Raw genomic sequence first — 20,460 nt, 5'->3', positions numbered from 1 at the left:
TGCAGTATTAGATATGTAGTGATACAAGTGCTGAACTGATTTATGAAGGTGTTATGTAGATCCAAATGTATCCTGAAATTAAAAATAATGTAAATAAAAGCCTGCGTGGATTAACAATTACATCTTTGATAAGAAATTGTGTGTGCTTGTGTGTGTGTGTGTGTACATACGGTCACATCTCATCCCCTGGTGTATGAGGCCATAGAGCAGAGAACCACAGTGGTCACAGAACGTTGGACTGGAGTAGGTGTGGATCTTAAACTTATGCTTTGCCCTCGGATCCTAGGATGGAGAGAGAGAGAGAGAGAGAGAGAGAGAGAGAGAGAGAGAGAGAGAGAGAGAGAGATTGTGCAATCTATCATTAAAATCTATACTCAGTCTCACTTCTGGTCCTTGTGTACTTAAAAGATAAAGACATCAGGAACACATAAGTCTGAATAATTTATGAAATTTTTCCTAATGAAGGCTTAGAGATGATCTTGGCAAATTAGAAAAAAATACATTATTCAAGCTATTAAAATTCACCCTTAATCTTAACCCTAATCAAGCCTTAACCCCCAAACTACTTTAAAACCTTAAAAGTGTCTCATAAAGTGAGAAACGGCCAAAATGTCCTCACTGAAATGATTTCTCCATAGTTTGTTTGATTGGAGGGATACAGAACTCATTACAAGCTACCAGAGGGTTCTCACTGACACTCATTTACAAACTGTGCCTGTGCCTGTCAGGACTCGGGGGAGCTAAATCCAAATACTGCTTAAATTTTTCTATCTTAATGTCAAAACTTTAAATTCGAGTCAGTATCATTGCTCAGATGGATGAAAAAAATAATATTTTCATGACTACATTCATCGATTTTCCCCAATATTGATGATAATTATGTTCTTTTACTGTAAGTCACAAATCTTAGGCATCTTTTTTTTGCTTTCATTTCCTCTTTCTTGAACATCTGTAAAAGGGCCGGAACGAAAGGAAGTTTCAGTCCAACGTGTGTGTGTGTTCTTGCACTTGTTCCCTATGGAGTACTAGAATATGTATTCAACCAACAGAGTGAGGACATTTTTGGAAAGTGAGGACATTTTAGCCGGTCCTCACATCTTCAAAGGGCCGTTTGAAGGTCAAGACTTGGTTTTAGGGTCAAGGTTAGAATCAGGTTCTGGTTAGGTTTAGGGTGAAGGTTAGGGTCAGGCAGTCAGTTGAGATAGTCAGGTTTAGGGTGAGGGGTAGGGAATGTGTTACGTCAATGAAAGTCCTCACGAAAATATAAGTACAAGGACGTGTGTGTGTGTGTGTGTGTGTGTGTGTGTGTGTGTGTGTGTGTGAGTGTTTGTGTGCGTGCGTGCGTGTTTTGACTGAAACACCTTTCAGGAACACAAACCAGACTCTCGACAAGTCAACTGGGGACAAATAAAAATACGTGTCTCTCATTGGTAAAGATTTTAACTGATTTTTGGTCAAAGTTATATTCTAAAATGAATATAAGTCCATGTAAGTACCCCCCCCCCCCAAAAAAAAATAGGCTTAAGTGCACAATTGAGGGATTCTTGCAGCTTTGACACAACTACATGGAAATGTGGTTTGGTAGGAATACCTTCATATTAAGTGCCCACTGCCTATTCACTTCAACACACACACACACACACACACGCGCACACACACACAACATCCAATCCACCACCTGAAACAGATCTGTGTGGGTGGAGGATTAACTCATAACACACCAGATTCTGCTTCTACTGACGTAACTTTGTCATTTTTCAAAAATGGTTTTAAAGACGAACATTTTACACTAAAAATGAACTCATGCAGGAACAACGACAATAATCTAATCTGATTCGATAATATTCAAGTCGTTTTGACAACACGGGCCAGAAAAATGAGCTGAGCGACTCCTTCCCTCCTCCACACCTGTCCTGGAAAATTATGTTTAATTTAAGCGAACACTGCCTAAATTATACCAGCTTCCCCAAGGTTTCTTCAGAAGTGATTGTGTGTGTGTGTGTGCTTGTTAAGCCTAAATGATTGTTCGGGTGCTTGTGATTTCCTGTGCGTAGGTGTGTGCTTGTACAACTGTGTGAGTGTGTTTCCTTGTGTGCATCTGCGTGTATTTGTGGCTCTGCTGGTTCTCAAGGACGAGACCACCTCCTGCTTGTTTTTGTTTCTCTGAGAAACGAGGGAACATTTTGGTGATGAGGAGCAGCAGCAGCGAGGGAGCGATGTGAAGGAGGCTGATCACCTCTTGATCTACACTACAGTCATGATTCCATACAAGTGGGACGAGTCTCCGTGCCTGTCATTCAACAGGTTCGAATGCAGGGATGCTAGTAGGTGTGACTCATCTAAAGGGACATTTTCAACGATGGACAAAAAAAAAGGAAATTCAGTAAAAATCTGCAATTCAAAGAGAAACTGACCTCCCACACAGCTCAAAGAGGATTCGGCTCTCAGGGATCACGAACACAAGTCCAATCTTCTATGATATGTCATTCCACGAAACCATAAAACGCTTGGATTTTACCATTCACGTCTGTGTAAATCATAGTCCACCCCTCCAGCAAGTTTTATGAAAGTCACCTGGTCATGTTTTGGGGAATCCTGTTTACTGACAAGAAAAACAGAACTTCTCTGGCAGGGTTAATTAAACTGGAGCACAAGAAAACTGTCTTACAATTTTTGAAAAACGTGCCTTTGCTCTAAACCTGAAGCTTTGCCTGTACATCTTGTGAAAGAATTGTTTAAACCAGCTTTGGAGCATTAATATCAACCAACTATGAGCTTGTCATTTTCTGATTATTTCAAACGGTATTCTCTGCCCTTTCTCCATGCTGCAGTTTGCAAAGCTGAGCTAGCCTGCTAATAGCAACCTACTCTGTGAAAACGGCAAGTTTACGGCAGTCCTTTGTTTTTCCTCGGTGAATTCTTGTGTAGGATAAGGTTTACCTTCTTTGTTATTTTGCAAAGATACCCCTGCATCCTGGGTTAAGCATCGCCCACCAGGATTATGACTGGTTTAAAGGAACACCAGCTTGCAAGCGTGTTTTTGTTCTTCTTTTGCAGAAAGAGAAGGGACGTTTCACCTGTGCTGACACAACAAAATCGACAGACAGGACGAGTAAAGTTGAAACCAGGGATGAACAGGCTAAATAATAATTTAGCAGTGGGAAGTGTAAACTGAACTCCATGTCAGGCTCTAGTGCGCATCTTCATATATATGAGTGTTCCTTCCATTCTTGCCAAACCAGTTAACACCAGGCTCATTAAGCTCAGGTACATTTCTCTGCATTTCACAGTTTTTGTGTCGGTGGCAACTGTCTGGTGTGCACCAAGCCCAGGTTTACACCAAACAAAATGGCTACTTCTTGTTCAAGGGGTGAAACTCAAATGAGTCATTTCACAGGGTTTTTGTGGTACTCAGAACGATGTATTCACTGTTCTACAGGAGCAAAAGTAACAACATAGACTACAGTGGAGCCTGTGGCATTACAGCAGTTGACTGTAATAACATTCGCTGCCAGTAGATGGAGACAAAAGTGTCGCACTATGATTTTAACTGAATAATACTGGCATCAGGGGCTTGGAGGTGGCCGCCTCGCAACCAAAGGGTCACTGGTTGAATCCTGTCAGTTGGGATAGGGTACAGCCCCCCATGATCTTTTACGGTTATAAGCAGTATAGAAAATGGATGGATGGATGGAATATTGACATCTGAGCATGAAGTGTGCTTTACAGACTTCTTACTTATACTTTTTTTTTATTTGATTTAAATTTTGTTTATTTTTACTTAATATTTCTATTTACTCCCAGAAATATGCCAACTGTTGCAACCTGTAACCCAGCTAGAAGTGGCTGGTACTGTGTGGCGCACCAGGACAGTCAGGGGATTTGGATTGAGTATTTAAATTTTACACTCCCTCATCACATCAACACACAATGTAGCAATGACTCTCCATGAATGGTTCAGACAGACAGACAGACAGACAGACACACACACACACACACACACACAAACTGTTTTGACAGTTCTATTTTCCGCACTCTGCTTTCCTTTTGTTTTTCATTTAACAGTCTCCTATCAATTATTATCCCCACCAACATCAATCAACCCCCCCCCCCCCACACACACACACACACACACGCACAGACCCTGTCATGCCATGTATGATATTTTGTGACAGACTGACAGGCAGGTTTGCAACTGACAACACAAACCTCATACATCCAATCTTATTTCTCTTTATTGATTTTGTCTTAAGTTGATAGTTGTTTTTTACTCATTTCCAAGTAGCAACCACCCAAACTGTAGCTCTCATCTACTGTAAAGTCTGAGCCTATCATGGGCAGGTTCTCTGTGGTTTCTAAACGGAGTGAAGGCACACATGTATATGCAGTCAGAAGCTGGATGTTTGCAGCAAGTTGCCCCTTATCTTGTGACATTCACTTCAGATCCATGTAGGGGCCTCTACATGTGTTAGCTTTGATCCGACTCCTTTTTAGAGAGCTAAAAAGAAGTTCTTCCTTCCTGCTGCTGTCACACTGAACAACCCACACTGCTCTCAGTGGACCACACACAGACACAGGCACACACACACACAGATACAGACACAGGTACAGGCACAGGCACACACACACACACACACACACACACACACACACACACACACACACACACACACACACACACACACACACCTCACCGTGAACCTTGTACAGCTGCAATATGTTACATACCTATACAAAATTTAACATCGCATATATTTAAACCGTTGAGCAAAATGTATTGACAATCCTCTTTCGTTGCTGTGACATGGTAAATTTTCCAATCTTGAGACTTTGAAAAGATTCCACCTGTACAGATTCAATTAACCTCCTTTTGAGGACTCATGGTGTCATGTTTATATTACTACAATAATCAGGGTAAAATACTCTTGTAAAGCCTTAAAAACAGATCACTAAAGAGTGCAGACACTGAAGAACTGGCAAAGAAACAGTCTTTCTTCCTACTCGGATTCAAAAACATGCCATACTTTCTCTTCTGCACAAAACAACAAAGTAATAAAATGTAATATTCCACCGTCCATTTGTAGTGTTTCAATCGATCGATAAACAAACACGTTGCAAGTTCATTCCCTCAGGCTTGTAATTCTTCTTGTGTGTGTGTGTGTGTGTGTGTGTGTGTGCGTGCGCGCATGTGTGCGTGCGCGCATGTGTGCGTGCGCGCATGTGTGTTGCAATGCTATTTAAAGGATTTCTTGATGAATGAGGAAGATATTTGCAATCACCATTCTCAGAAAAAAAGAGGACAGACAGAGAAGAGTGGTAAGCGATTAAACAAAAAGGGAGGTCCTGAAAAAGCCCCCACTTCATCAGCCCTCTTCCTCCCTGAAAGGTCACGGAGAGGTTTCCTAAATATATCATCTCTTAGCTGCCTGTTTTGTCTTTTAACTGATTTATTTTCTATTTTATGTTAGGTGTTTCAGAATGCAGAGGCATATCTGGATCATGACTATTTCACTGTCCTGATTATAGAATCCTGGTATGATTAAATGCATTTAATTAAATGTTCTTCAACCTCTGAAATCACACGCACGCATGCATGCACGCTATCTGATTTCATGTCATACCGCTTTCTTTCCTTCTTTCAAATAAAATGCCTCAATTAAAGGATCACACACTTCAAGCTGGGCTCCAGAGAACTAATAAGAAGCACTTTAAAATCCTATTAACATGTTTGAAAAGGACCCGAGGTGACTCACCCCTGTACGGAAATGTACAATTAGATCTGCTTTAAAAATGAACACGTATTCGTAAAGGTGAAGAAGGCATGAAATATGCTGTAAAATATGTTTCACCAGTGTGTCAATGGGAGGGCAAATATTCCATCTGTGAGTGGTAAAGTGGTTCACAGGGCATAGACAGGTTGGATTAACTGTGTGCTATAAAATGCTCAGAGATGTGTGTGTGTGTGTGTGTGTGTGTGCGTGTGTGTGTGTGTTATCCATCGGGACACAACACACGCTGAGATACAACACTTCAGTTCTGTGCTACAACCTGAGCAAAAAAGAAAATCAATCTGGAAATAAAAACAAGCCATGCATGATATGCTCTATAAACACAAATGTTTGAGCATACACTGTCCTGTGTACACAATAAATAAACGTGGTCAGACAGGTCATTCATCTATTGAGTAGAAAAACTCTAAGACAAAAGCAAGTCCTTCCATTTTGACACCAAAGTAATTACTTTATTTGCTTCAATCATTACATGACATAAAATGCCAGAAGATAAATTAACCAGTATCAGGATGGGAATAATTAAAGTTTGCAGTATTGACTGCATTCAATGCAACAAGTCCTCCAATCCATATAGCTGCCGTATAAACGTTGTTTGTGACAACCCTCTGCACAGTCTGAGCACAGTCTGATTAGGTTTATGCAGAAAAATAGTCAGGCATGTTTAGGAAAAGGTCAAGGTTTGGCTTCAAATGAGCGCTGTTTAAATGGAAAACAACACTCATCACTGGCACCTCTGGATCAACAACCAGCTCCTCCTGGTACCTACTCCCTGTCAGGAGAGTATCCAAATACCCTGTCACAACAGCAGCCATCATCAAAACAACTTTCTCCTTCTACTGGTTTACACATACGAGTCTCCTGCACTGCCCCCACCTGTCTATCAAGCCTTCCACTGCTCCCTCCACCTCCGTATACGGACTAAATGGGAGATTGTTTTGATCCCTTGTATTTACACGAAAACTGCTGGTTATGCATCGCGGTAGAGCTTCTCCACACACGCACGTGCACACACACACTCAATGTATGTTCTCTCTCATGTTTTTTTTTCCCTGGATTGGTGTCTACATAAAGTCTTATTGTGTTTTGCCCATGAAGCAAACAAGACCATGGTTCACTTAGGAACTGCTAAAGCCATGACGTTTTTATTGTTTGTTCCTAATGGTCTGGACTGTGGCCAAGAGGAGGTATGCTGTAATTTTGGTTTGGTCCATATTTAGAGAACTTACAAAAAGCCATCAGGATTTGTTTCCTGCCTATAAGACTAAATTCAGGGCTGATGTTGAGTGAGAACAAATATGTGTCGAAGAAAGTTTCATGAGTGAGGCCCTTGAAATATGACAGCAGCTCAGCAACTTCATGCCTAACACTTCGATCAGTACTGAGATCATGATCACTACTTATCATGATTCCATGTTGATTTTAACTACAAGTATTTATTTTGCACACTTATGTAAGCAACGCTGCCTTCTCTTCCATATTGTGTGACACATTCCTGATCATGTACACCAAGATAAAACCAGCCCATAACCTTGAGGAAAGCCAAAACACAGTAGCTGTTTACTCAGTATCCCAGTGTGTTTCATACACATGGCACTGCCTTGATTATTTCTCTCTGCCTCTGGCAGCTGGATGGATGTGTGTCACTGTGAAAGGATGTCCAAGTTGATGCTGGACAAGGACGTTAGAGACATTATTCTTCTTGGTCTTTTTGCATTCATCAAGTTGCTGTTTTGTTTTTTATCAAAGGAGCTGAACAGGTTATTTAAGTTGTTTTGCAGTGCAAACCCACATCCAAGCACTCTTTGCATATGATTTGTTGTTGCTTGGAAATACTGGCTGGCTCTTCACATTCTGTTCTAGACATGATTTGTTTTATCTGCTCTTTTTGGACAGAATTTGATTTGATACACAGCAGAGTTTTCTCTTTCAAATGTCAGCATCGCAGTCATTCATGTTTGTATGACTGTGGGGAGCAAAGAGTGTGATCGAGATTAAAATCTGATTAAATGTGTCACTTCATGGGAGTAGTATTGATCTTCTCACTGAACTCTCAGCAAGAAAATGAATTAAAACATCTCTCAAAAAGTCAGACTATTAGTATTTCTGTAGCCCAACTCAAATGTTAGCATTGACATGAGTCCCTCAACCAAATTAACCATATAATTTTAATATTAAATTTGGGAGTATTGCTGAAAATAAGCTCAAAAGAAAATTTTCACTAACACCACTTCAAGAAGTGCAAAGCTAATTTTATTCTAAGAAGGAACAACAACGCTTTATTCTTGTATACAGAATATATACATGTTTCTGCCTCTCTCTCTCACACACACACTGAGATCTATACCACTAACAGGTTGTCGGCCTAGAATGTGGGTTTCATTAGAGTTTCTCATCCCTCAACTTCTCCCAGAGGAAACCCATTCTATTAACCCAGATCTATAATTGACTTCTTCTTTTAAACATACATACAGCGAGAGAATGACCAAGGAGGGGACGGGAGGGGAGGCAAAGCGGGAGTGGTGGTGAGCCTATTGCTATAGAAAGACAATATTACTATGTACAATAAATCTTTCTTGCTAGGCAGCTTCTTTCTGAAGCTGCATTGATCGTTGTCCTTGAAAAACATCCGGTCCTGGATGAATGACCCATAAAGAACTCAACACTGTCAGGCCAGCTCAATGCCCGTGGTGCCCTTTTATACTGATGTAGATTAATCCTGCTGTTGTTGTTGTTGTTGACATGTGACTGCAAATATCCATTAATTACACAAACTAGATGTTGTTCATCGATTAGGCCAATTAACTGTCAGCGAATAATGAAAATAAGCCACCCAAGAGACCAAAGTAAGGTCTTCAATCAATAGTAAGCAGAATTTCTAAGAGACTCTGTAAGACAAGTAAAATCATCTGAACAAGCATTTGCTTATCAAATGTTTTAATGAGAAAGGTCCATGGCAGTTGCCGGAAATATTCAATCAAACTTGTACCATTACTCCTGGTTTTGTAAATCAAATAGTGACCCAAAATACAATGTTTTGTTGTCGTTGTTGTTGTTTTTGTTGTCTTATCAGGGACAACACCCGGCTTGGAAGAAGGCTTTAGTGATGATATGGAAATTCACTCGCCTAGAAACACAGAAAAACCAAGCCGAGCAAGACTTCCATCATCCTGAGAAAAAAACAAAACAAGCAAACAAAAAAAGAAGCATCTTTTTTATCTCAACTACGATGCTGTTGAGAATCAAATAAATAAAGCCCCCAGTATTAGCCTGGCATTCCTTGCATGTTCCGTAGGTGCTGAGTAATGTTTAAACCACAGGATGAAGAGTCAGTCGGGTGTACAACTTTATGTTGTCTCAATAGAGTGAGTTTTTCCTCTGCAGTCTATAAAATGCTCAGAGATGTGTCAGTCAGTTTGACAGAAAAGCCACTGTGACAGAGCATACTGCCACCTAGCGTTCTGGAAGCAAACATAGTTGGGGGAATAAATTGATTTATGTATACTTGTACAACGACAGCAGTCCAGTAAATTTACCTAATCAAGCTAAAACTGGGAATGCTATAGCTGGGAAGGTTTTCACACACTGTGGGAGTAGAGCTATAATTTTAGTTTGATAAGGCTATTTATATGGAGAATCTGTTTAATAAGGTAAGTATATCTGCCAACCAAACAGGTTGCGCTCAGACTTTCTCCTACATTTCCCCTTTTGCATTATGTACGAAACAACTTGTGTCCAGGTGGCATCCCTGTAGTACAGCGGACTTAAATTAAAGACTATTAAGGTGAAATGAATGACTTTTTTTCTTTGTCTGTCCAGAAATATCCTGCATCCGCCCAGCACTTCCAAGGACGATGGCCGTTTGACACCTGGACTTGCAGGTTTCCTACAACAGTGGAACCTGCAGTACACACAGAACATTTGGGCCAATTTAAGGCAACTAAAATCTGTGCATGCCTGAAAAAAATCAATCCACAACTGCACATTAGTCCAACTTCAAAATGAAGACTAATATGAAGGTCAAAAGTCCACTTTTAGTCTAATACAATCAATTGTCTTTTTTTTTTCTAACATCATGTAAATATACAGTTTGGTTATGGTTGGAGTCAACTGTTCACCTGCTACACACCTGAGGGCACAAAAAGGACTGAAATAACTGCAGAAAATGTGTTGTTTTAAACTTCAAACAGCCGAGTCGGAGCAGGTGTGTGGGTGAAAACATGGTAGCAAGCTGTTCAAATCTGACAGCTGTTTGAAAATCTTCCCCCTGCTGTTATGTTACATGACACACGCGAAAAGACTTTGCTGAGAAAATCACATAATTTGATTTCTTGAAATGGATTCAATATATAAACATCTGTAATATTGCTGGGTTTCTGTGCTGTTGATGGCGTGACGTTCCTCCTTTTTTTTAACTGAGTGTCCTCGTTCCTTCCATAATCCTACGAGCAGGCCAACTGTCTTCCTGTCGCCTATATTTAAACGTGAAGCCAGCCTACATTCCCACTGTGCAGGAACTGGGGTCATAAGGCCATGAACTCATTAAAGAGATGACATGGTGGGTGTGGTGAGGCCCCGTAATTAAGAGCAGGCCCCCCCCGGGGTGGAGTGGCATTTAAATAGAGGATGTACAGATGAGATGGAGGAGGAAGAGGAAGAGATAGAGATAGAGAAAGAGAGAGAGAGAGAGAGAGAGAGAAAGGAGATAAGGACATGGATGACGGAGAGAACATAGAAATGTATGACCTTTGAGCTGACAAATGAAAACACGAGTCAGCTGGTTTCACAAGTAAAAGATCTTCGAGGATGTGTTACGACAGAATAAAGATGATTAAATCATTTTCTGATTGTGTTTAATGTTCTGGAAACGGAAACATGGCAGTATCTGCTCAGGTACTTGAATGTTCTGTACGTTTTTGAGCACTGAGGCGCTCCATGGAATGTTCCCGCAAGTTTTTTGTTTGTATCATGCACAAAAAGAGGCAATTTATCAAACTTGTGTCACTGCGTGGAAGAAAAGAGCGAAAGAAACAAGCAGGTGAAGTAGATTTTAGCAAGAAGGAACAATGCGTCAGTCACACGGAAAATGCCACCGGAGGCCAAACAATGAACATCAGCGATTCCTCTGGGGGCGACTCGCTAAGTGTACTTGTCAGACTGAAAAGGCTTTCCAGAGGGACGTGAGGACATGGATAAGGAACTTGAAGACCCTTGGGTTTTTGAGAAGGGTGAAGATGACATGCTTAAAGTGCTCCCAGCAAGAGGGAAACTCATTTCATCTCCTTTTGAAAGGATCAATTAGAGAGTTGGACTGTTTTTTAAGAATAGAAATTAAAGAGGCTTCTTGTCAGTTCTTTGAGAGGATGATGATAAAAGTAGCACTTAACAGTTGTTTCCTTCTGTAAGAGCAGATGAGAAGGAGAAAACAATCACTAATAAGAGGAAACTCTGTGTAACATAAGCACCATCAGAGTCTCATTACCCTAAGACGGTCATGCGATTACCAGCGTGTGTTCGATTGATTGCAGGATATCTCTAAAAGTAATGGATGGATTTTGATGAAATTTTGTGTAAATACAAAACTCATCATATTTATTGAGATCATGTGAAATGTTTGAGAGGACAATGTTTTAGCTTCTGGAAATGATCTTGATTATATTGTTGATCTTTGATTCAGAAGACTTAGCTTGATTTTTGGGAAGAAATCCTATGGATCATACTATGTTCATGACTTTGGTGGGGGTGTACGGCCTCGTAAGCCTCTCCCACTGACAGGGAACGAGTACCAGTTTGTATGTCTTATTTCAAACGGCTCCAAGCATTCTCACCAAAACCGCATTTGTTCTGACGCCCACATCAAGTTCGCAGCAAAACTGAAAAATTCTTGTTTTTTTCCTTGGGAACCATGATGACATCTCCCTCCTCCCTCTCCCCTTCCTCCAAGGGCCCACCCAGTGATACTGCATCACCCATGCGTGGCACAATGAAGCGACTGAATCGCATTGTTGTTTCTAGTCTCGTATTTATCCGGGCAAGGGAATTTTCTTTCCTTTTTTTTTTTTAATACTCCTTTTTTTAACCACTATAATTTGGGATGTGTATCAGTAGAAAGGGGCCCAGTCAGTAGACAGAACCAAGTTTCAAAACATCTTAAATAGAACCGATTCAGGAAAAGGTGGGTAAAGGGCATCTAAATGCAGTTTTGTTTGTTAATTATCTTCTAAATTAATAAATGTGACAATACAATCAAATATCTGGAAAAAATTGATTATCAGAGCTCAAAAGACTTGTTAAACTCTCTGATGTAACATCTGAGTCAATCCACAACTTCATTTCTCATCAGTTCTTCATTGTATCAAGTCTAACGAACATCAGTGTGTGATCGTAAAACTGTCACAACAACAACAACAACAAAAAGAAAAAAGGTAAATGAGAAGACAGAGCAGAACCCCGGTGAGCGGTGATGGTTGCATCTGTCGTTCTACCCAGGCTTTAAGTGATGGTACTCACGTCTGATGCAGGTCCTTTATCAGCACCTGGACAGGAGAAGGTGACAAACTCATGGCAACGCTTGTGAACAACGAAACAACACACTGTAGGAAGAGAGAAGAGACAGAGAAAGAGATTCCATTAACATTTCACAGTGACAAAACACCTGACACCTTTTACTCAGAATAATAAACCCCTGAGTGTGCAATCATCACCAGCTTCCTCGACACCAAACGGTTTTACCAGCATATTTTAGTCAGTTTTGGTCCACCAGTGTTAATTACAACTATGTGACATTCATTTGGTGTAAGAAAGGGGGACCAGTTCTCAGCAGGTACAAACCACAAAATAAATGCATTTGCAATGGAGAATTATTTCTGGACTTTTATTCATTTTTTTTCTTTTTTTGTAAGCACTTTGGGGTGCTTTGGCTCGACACTGAAATTCAAAGAGCCATCAAAGCTGTAATAATAGAGGATGCATTAGCCTACTTAACAGCAAACATCATTTCAGCTGCACACTTAACACTCAGTAATGACACTTCAAAGTTTGAAATGAAGGAAATGGAATATCAGCACTTTGTTTGACCGGCTTCCACATAGTGGTACATCACGTTTATTTTTCCATCTTGAAAACAACATGGGAAAAGGCACAAACAGCTGTTCTTGAATACTTTTTTCTTTTCCCTTCCAAGACAAAACAAGGATTAAAATGTGGTCCATTAACGCCACAAAAACACTGCCGTGAGAGTTGAATTCCTCTCAATGTTGTTGCGGGCGTTGAAGACGCTCCCCCTTTTTGCTTCTTTAAAGAGGGGGGAAAAAAACAGCAGAAAAGAAGTAACTGATGTTTTCCATTATTCCATGACAACGACTTCAGAGGATTCATGCTTTCTAGAGGGACCCAGCAGCTCTGCACCGCTATGATTCTAATTCTAAAACCACAGTGGATGACAAAATCAAGTACGTTTGTCTTCTTATCAAGAAAGTTGCTCGATTTAACCAAGTGGTAAAATTTAGTAGGTATAAGGCTGATTGATGCTCACTGCTAGATATGACAGGAGGTTTCTGTCTGTCCCCAGTGACACCAGGTACACCAGAATAAAACACTGAAAGGATGGTGGAACTATGTGGGCAGAAGTTGTGCGCTTTGGTATTATATGTTGATAGTTGTGTAACAAAACATCTGGGAAGTCATTGTACATGAATGCAAACATCGTCTCCTTTTTTGTTCTGTACTGTATGTGCGAGAGAGGACTAATATTGGCATACTTTTACTGCACTCTGGACCAGAACCTGAGTGCAAAGAACAAACTTTAATCAGAGGAAACATCAGGAGGTAGGAGCACCACTTACTTACTGTGAAAAGCTTTAGCGTGGTAGATGTACAGACGAGTGCTGTAGTTCTGTCTTAACACCCACACACACTCTCATTGTCACTCCTGCATCATTGACTCATTGTCAGCCTCTCTGGGTGGGGGTACCTTCAACATGTCTGGAATGTAATGTCAAATATAACCTAATATTTATGCTACAGTCTAATCCAGAATTATTTCTTTGTAGCAGAATGTCGCAAATTAACATTAACCCTTTATCGGGCACTCACAGAAATACCTGAAAATTCAAAATTCAACCCTAGAGTGTCATTGCAGGATTACAAAACTTTTGTCCTTTTGTGACATTTGAAAAAAGATTCAATTTTTAGGTTGGAAATCAAGATCAATGAAGTTGCCATATGTGAGTCCTTGTCTGTTTCGGGCAAAACATTTTCTATAAGGTGTACTATTATATATAAAAAAGGAAACAAAAACGCATAGAAACTTAAAAAGGAACACTTATTTTGAACATTTTTATGCAACATAATTTATATAGCATGACATACAGTAAATAACAAATATAGATTCATATATATATATATATATATATATATATATATATATATATATAAAAACACAATAAAAGTTAAAAACAACTGAGAGAAGTCAGGTGGCTCTCCGACCTCACTGAGCTGCAGAGCAACACCATGTTAGACGTCTGCTGAAGTTGCCATGTATAGTTCCGTAACGGATGAAGGGTTAAAGCCAAGCTTGATTTTGTTTTTCCACAATTTATAGTTCACGATCTCCAGGAGGAGTTCACTATTTCACACACGCGTGAAGGCCCTGACGCATGGCAAGCCTGTCATCTCCACCCTGATCAATGTCAGCTCCACTGACACAGGAGGCTAAAAATAACCTCCCGTCTGACAATAAACACACACATAAACACTCCTTATGACTGAGCCTGCAAGTATATCAACATAGTCAGAGATGTACTGCAAATATAACACAGCTTACTTCACAAAATACAACAGTGGGATTGATTCGCCTCACTGTACTTTTACATCAATGAGCGTCTACGGGGGACTGAAACGGCCAAAATGAAAAACAGATAAATAAGTAAAATGCACCAAAAAATACTCCAGACATTAACTGATTCATAAAATGGGATGAATTGACTGATTCAATTTCTGTATTGATATGCTGAGTTTTGTGTGCTTGAATTCCTCCAGCTAGGCACTTCCCCATTTAGCGTTTCATGATACCAATCACTTTATTGGGTTTGCATATATTTTCATATAAATCCTTTTCTTTCTTGATGTTTGCATTTTATTATCCATATTTTTAAGGTATTTCTAAGTCATCGTCATCTTCTGCTTATTCCTCACTAATAAGGATCGCGGGGGGCTGGAGCCTATCCCAGCATCTATGGGTGAAGGCGGGGTACACCTGGACAGGTCACCAGTCCATCACAGGACCAACACATAGAGACAGACAACCATTCACACTCACAGTCACACCGACGGTCAATTTAGAGTATCAATCAGCCTCGTCCCCTCTTGATGTCTTTGGACTGTGGGAGGAAGCTGGAGTACCAGAGAGAACCCACACAGGAACAGGGAGAACATGGAGACTCACACAGAAAGATCCTGTGCTGGAGCCGGGTCTCGAACCCAGAACCTTCTAGCTGTGAGGCCACAGTGCTGACCACTGCACCACCGTGCAGCCCTGATTTGAAAATGTTGAATGAAAAAGAAATGTTTCATTTTTGGCCACAACAAATTGGGGTTGATGTGTGTTTTCTTTGTTGTTCCAGCACTGTCTCTTATTTCTGATACTTTTTAACCCAAGAACACTCACGTCAGGTGATTTTCATCCACACGATTATTGTCAGGTGAACATGAAGAACAAGTTCCTAGCACCATTATTATTTTTTTGTTGTTGTTGTTGTGTGGAAATTTCTCGTTAATCATTATCTGGTTTTTCAATAATTTTGGAGCCTTTTTCTAGGGTCCTCCATGGAACCTTTTTTCATTTTATGTGACACTGCATACTGGGAAATTAAAGAAGACAACTTAAATTTGGCATAAAGTCTTGTACTTTTAATATATTTTGATGAAAACTATATTATATCAGGCACAAGATGTCAGGTAAATCATACCCAACGTTAGTGATGGTGTTACTAATTTTAATGTTAGTGTTCTGGGGTTAAGACAGATGGAGGATGTTGAGGTAAAAATGGCAAACAGCGGTGAGATGCACCGTCACTAATCTCCTGACCACAGGACGCCACAGTCACCATGGAAGCGGAAGTAACACACCAGCAGCTTTTAGCTCAAAAGTAGCATCTCCTTCTGTACGGCCAAATTCTGTGAACCAGAACCTCAACACTCTTAGTATGAAACAGAATATCACATCAAACTGAAAACAAAACACTCTCTAGTTGACAGAATCTCATTAACACCACTGGAAATGTCCTTCTCTCTCTCTCTCTCTCTCTCTCTCTCTCTCTCTCTCTCTCTCTCTCTCTCTCTGTCAGGCTTTAATCTGCCACTAGAAGAACTAACGGAGCAGCATTAATCCCATATCATCACCTTCTTAAAATAATTGCATAACTCATTTTTTAACAATGTTTTTGTTTGCCTAAATCAACTCTTTATGATGTTTTGTCTCCAGTTTTGTGTGTTTTCTGAAAAACTTGAAAAATTGACTTCCTTCCGTTTTCTATACCGCTAATCTGTTACGGGTTGCGGGGAGCTGGAGCCTATCCTGGCTGACATTGGGCGAGAGGCCGCTAGGGGGTCATTATCTTGCTCAAGGATACTTAAACATGGTCACCGGAAGCGAGAATCGGACCAGCAACCATTCGGTTGCTAGACGGCCACTCTACCTCTGAGCCGTGCCATTTGAAAAATGACTTAGGCAATTATTTTAAGAAGGCGACGATACTTTCATGCTGCTTTTTTTGTTTCTTGTAGTATTTGTACAAGCCAAGACGCACCGTCACGTATGGAGATAAGAACTGAATCATCCTCTGTGAATGAGATGCAAACTAAGGCTGTCATCAAGTCAAGCAAGAACAATTTAGCCCCCCCCCGCCAGGAATTGTGGATTTATCCTGGATGGCACTTTTCTCTTTCTGAAATTAACACGCCGATTGATCGACCAATTGGATTTTTGTCAAACGAGAGCAGAGCGAACAATTTAATCAGCCAATCGAGCTGGATACTATGGCCTAAATTCACGAGCCAGTGAATCAGAATATTACAAAATATAAAATTGTAAATCTTCATCCTCAATGATCACTGCTACTGTCTCATTTACATAACGAGTACCAGCTTTTCTATCACATTCTATTCTATTCTATTATCAAACCTGCACTGATCAAAGGATTGTAGTTAACGTAAACTCTTGACTGTCTTTCCCTTTACACACACACACACACACACACACACAAACACACACACACACACACACTCGCAAATCATGTGCACCTCAATGGTACTTCACTCCCACGCATTGTCCTCTCTTTGGTCACACCACCCACTCACTGCGATGATACAACACACACACACACACACACACACACACACACACACACACACACACACACACACACACACCGCCCACTCATTCCAATGATATCGCAGATTGAATACACAAAGCGAGGGCTGCGGCAGAGGTAGAGATAGAAATGGAGAGAAAGCCGTGTGCACATATTGCTTCAAGGCAACTGCTCTTTTGGAGTATCGCTTCTGCCAAATCCCTTACCAAAACACACACACACACACACGCACACACACACACTTAAAAATAGATCTGTAAGCCATCCAATGCAATGACCCTTGGGCCAAAACAAACAAATCTCTTTGTAAAAATACACTACCCCAGAAATCAGCCGTGCCCTCCGTTTCTCTCTGTTCTCCATCAAAATCATCATCGCCATCATCATCAGAACCATGTTGGTGGAACGGAGAGAAGTAGTCTAGCTAAGAAACAATACCATGTAAACTGGAAAAATAATAATCATAATGATAATTGTAATCGGGTTAAATCAAGTTTTCTCCCATTATTTGTTCACATAGCCTCATATTAGCAATATGATAGGCCATTCCAAAGATCTAGTGCTTGCAGTCAAGGGCCAGCATGGAAACGATCCCTTTAATAAAGAAGAGTCAGTGATTAAAAGCAGGATCGGCACTCATGCTGAGCACTGTCTTCAGAAATGTTCTACAAAGTGCTCATTGACATAAACTGTATCATCCAATGGGTGAAAAGTTTGACACAAAAGTACAATATCACACGCATGTGTTTGCAGCATTTACTTATAATGTATGTTATTGTCATTTAAAAGAGGATGATGTTTTGAATGTAGAATATTTGTTTGTATATTCAATATGGTTGTAGTGGAGTTCAAGTATAAATACTAAAGTACAGCCATGTCAAAGGTGTACTTGAGTGGCACAGGGTCCACACACTGCAGCATCTAGTGTTGTAATTAGAGCCTGACTGACACTGGAATTTGAGGACTGATGATGGTGTTAAACTGATAAACTATCAGTTTATTGTCATGTGCTGGGCTTCTGTTGGGAAATAAAAGATGATAGTTTCTTAATTCATGAGCTCCACAAACCTATTTTAAAGTAAAAGCGAAATACTGCTAACTATCTGGGTGATGTATCTCTTTAAGGTGCAGTGAGTTCAGAAACACTGCAATTAAGCAGATTTTTTGCAACAAAAACAACAACAACTGACTGTTGAAATTGAAAGAAATCATGCACTCAAGCTGAAAAACAGCTGCTCTGTTTTCTTGGCTCTCTTCTGACCTTCTGGTGCTGCTGATCGCCTCTCAGTTGGACTCTGGTGTTAGCTGCCACCCTGCATATGCGCCTTCATTATTCATTGTATACATTAAATATCCATGGACAACACACACACACACACACACACACACACACACACACACACACACACACACATCTGTCTAGCTGCTCTTTCCATCGCTCTTCACTTGTTACTTCACTTATCTATTGTTCCTAACAAAGAGTAACATTACAGAAACAGGTAATCTGATTACAACAGGTTAAGCCAGGTTACAACAGCCAGAGTCTGAGCATTACGTTGCTCTCAGCCAGCAGAGACAGATTGTTTTCTCCAGGTAAACCTCAACCCGAGAGCTGGAACTGTTGACTGCCAAGTGAGACCTCCTTCTTTCAAGTCCATCTTTCTCTAAATGTTGAAACCAGTGATTCTCAGAAGTCGTATTCCAAGGAAAGGGCATGTCACAGCCTGCCCCCCACTCCCCTCCTCTCTCTCTGCCCTCGTCTACCATCTCCTCTCCTCGTTCCAATATGTTGTGTTTATGAAATCTTGGCAGAACACCAAATGTTGTACACAGCTTTCTCCTCTAATGAGCTGCCAACGCGTATGTATGTGTGTGTCTGTGTATGTGTGTGTGCGCATGTGAGATGCAGTGACATGTGGTACAGTGATGATGTCCCAGATTTAGATGCTGTCAGATTCGGTAGCCAGGCTCAGTGCTACGATGCACAGACTGATGAGACTCTCCAGTATGTCGCATTTATGAATCTATAGTTTAGTAGCACACACACACACACACACACACACACACACACACACACACACACACACACACACACACACACACACACACACACACAGTGCTGCCTGGCTGCAGTGACTGATTTTATAATTAATGATTAGCTGGATATAAATGAAAACTATGGCTGATTCACTTGCTGGATATTTGGGTTCTTCCTCCGAACTTCTTGCAGGATGATTGAGCAAAGAGTGTCAAACAACCCAGACTAACAAGGTCAAATTTATTCTTGTTGGTATTTCGTAGCAGTACCCAACGCTACTCTTTTTGGTACTTCACTTTCTCTATAAAAACAAAAATGCAAGTTGTAAAAAAATAAGTCCAAACTTTTCTATTTCAAGTGTGCCGATAACATTTGCTCAACTCTATACAGCCTAGTATTCAGCTTGTAGTGTTTTTTTGTGTTGGAGTGGGTGTTTCTTTAGGGTCAGAGTCCACATTTTGGAAGTATTTTGCAAGTAACTGCCGAAAGCGTTGTCTTACTATAAGCTTATTCCAGACTGGTTTCTTCTCACCATTACCATGCAGTGCCGGGCTCGATCCCAGGCAGGAATGACATCACATAACTTTCTCTAAAGTACAGTTTACGTTCTCATCATGATTTGAGCCCAAATGTCGGCACAGATGACCTCCAACAAGCAGGTCATGTGCACAAATTGTAGGCCGTTCTCAATGTGTGTGTGCACGTACGCGTGCAAATGTGTTTTAGCTAGCAAGATATATATAAAAAGGGCTGCATGGTGGTGCAGTGGTCAGCACTGTGGCCTCACAGCTAGAAAATTCCGGGTTTGAGTCCCGGCTCAGGCACGGGATCTTTCTGTGTGGAGTTTGCATGTTCTCCCTGTTCCTGTGTGGGTTCTCTCTGGTACTCCAGCTTCCTCCCACAGTCCAAAAACATGCAATTGGGGACGAGGCTGATTGGACACTCTAAATTGACTGTAGGTGTGACTGTGAGTGTGAATGGTTGTCTGTCTCTATGTGTCGGCCCTGCGATGGACTGGCGACCTGTTGACGCTGGGATAGGCTCCAGCCCCCCCACGACCCTTAATGTGTAGGGATAAGCGTAAGATGACGATGGATGGATATCTATAAAAAAAAAATAGAGAACAGAATTTCATTAAATTTGATGAGAATCTGATTTAAATGTGATAAACTGTTAGAGGTGATGTGGATCAAATGGTAGACCCTAAAGATGCTTACAGGCTGTTTCTAGCTTCTAGCTATTTCTGGACCTGCCATAAATG

At 40.7% G+C, this 20,460-nt stretch overlaps 1 protein-coding gene across 4 annotated transcripts in view; it reads right to left on the bottom strand.

The window, feature by feature from the left end:
- The window catches only part of prkcbb (protein kinase C, beta b), a 100,556-nt gene that overhangs the window by 57,908 nt on the left and 22,188 nt on the right, over positions 1 to 20,460 (bottom strand). For all 4 annotated transcript variants that reach the window (XM_086185995.1, XM_086185994.1, XM_086185997.1 and 1 more), the window contains 2 exons: positions 12,300 to 12,382; positions 171 to 282 (listed from right to left, as the gene is read on the bottom strand). In XM_086185995.1, the coding sequence (XP_086042121.1) occupies positions 171 to 282; positions 12,300 to 12,382 (195 nt within the window). The remainder of the gene's footprint in view (positions 1 to 170; positions 283 to 12,299; positions 12,383 to 20,460) is intronic.

Source organism: Aulostomus chinensis, chromosome 18 (assembly GCF_037954235.1).
Source record: "Aulostomus chinensis isolate RoL2024-O1b breed Wild chromosome 18, RoL_Achi_v1.0, whole genome shotgun sequence".
In the NCBI taxonomy this organism is placed as follows: Eukaryota; Metazoa; Chordata; class Actinopteri; order Syngnathiformes; family Aulostomidae; genus Aulostomus; species Aulostomus chinensis.
This window is presented reverse-complemented; position numbering and strand designations above follow the sequence as displayed.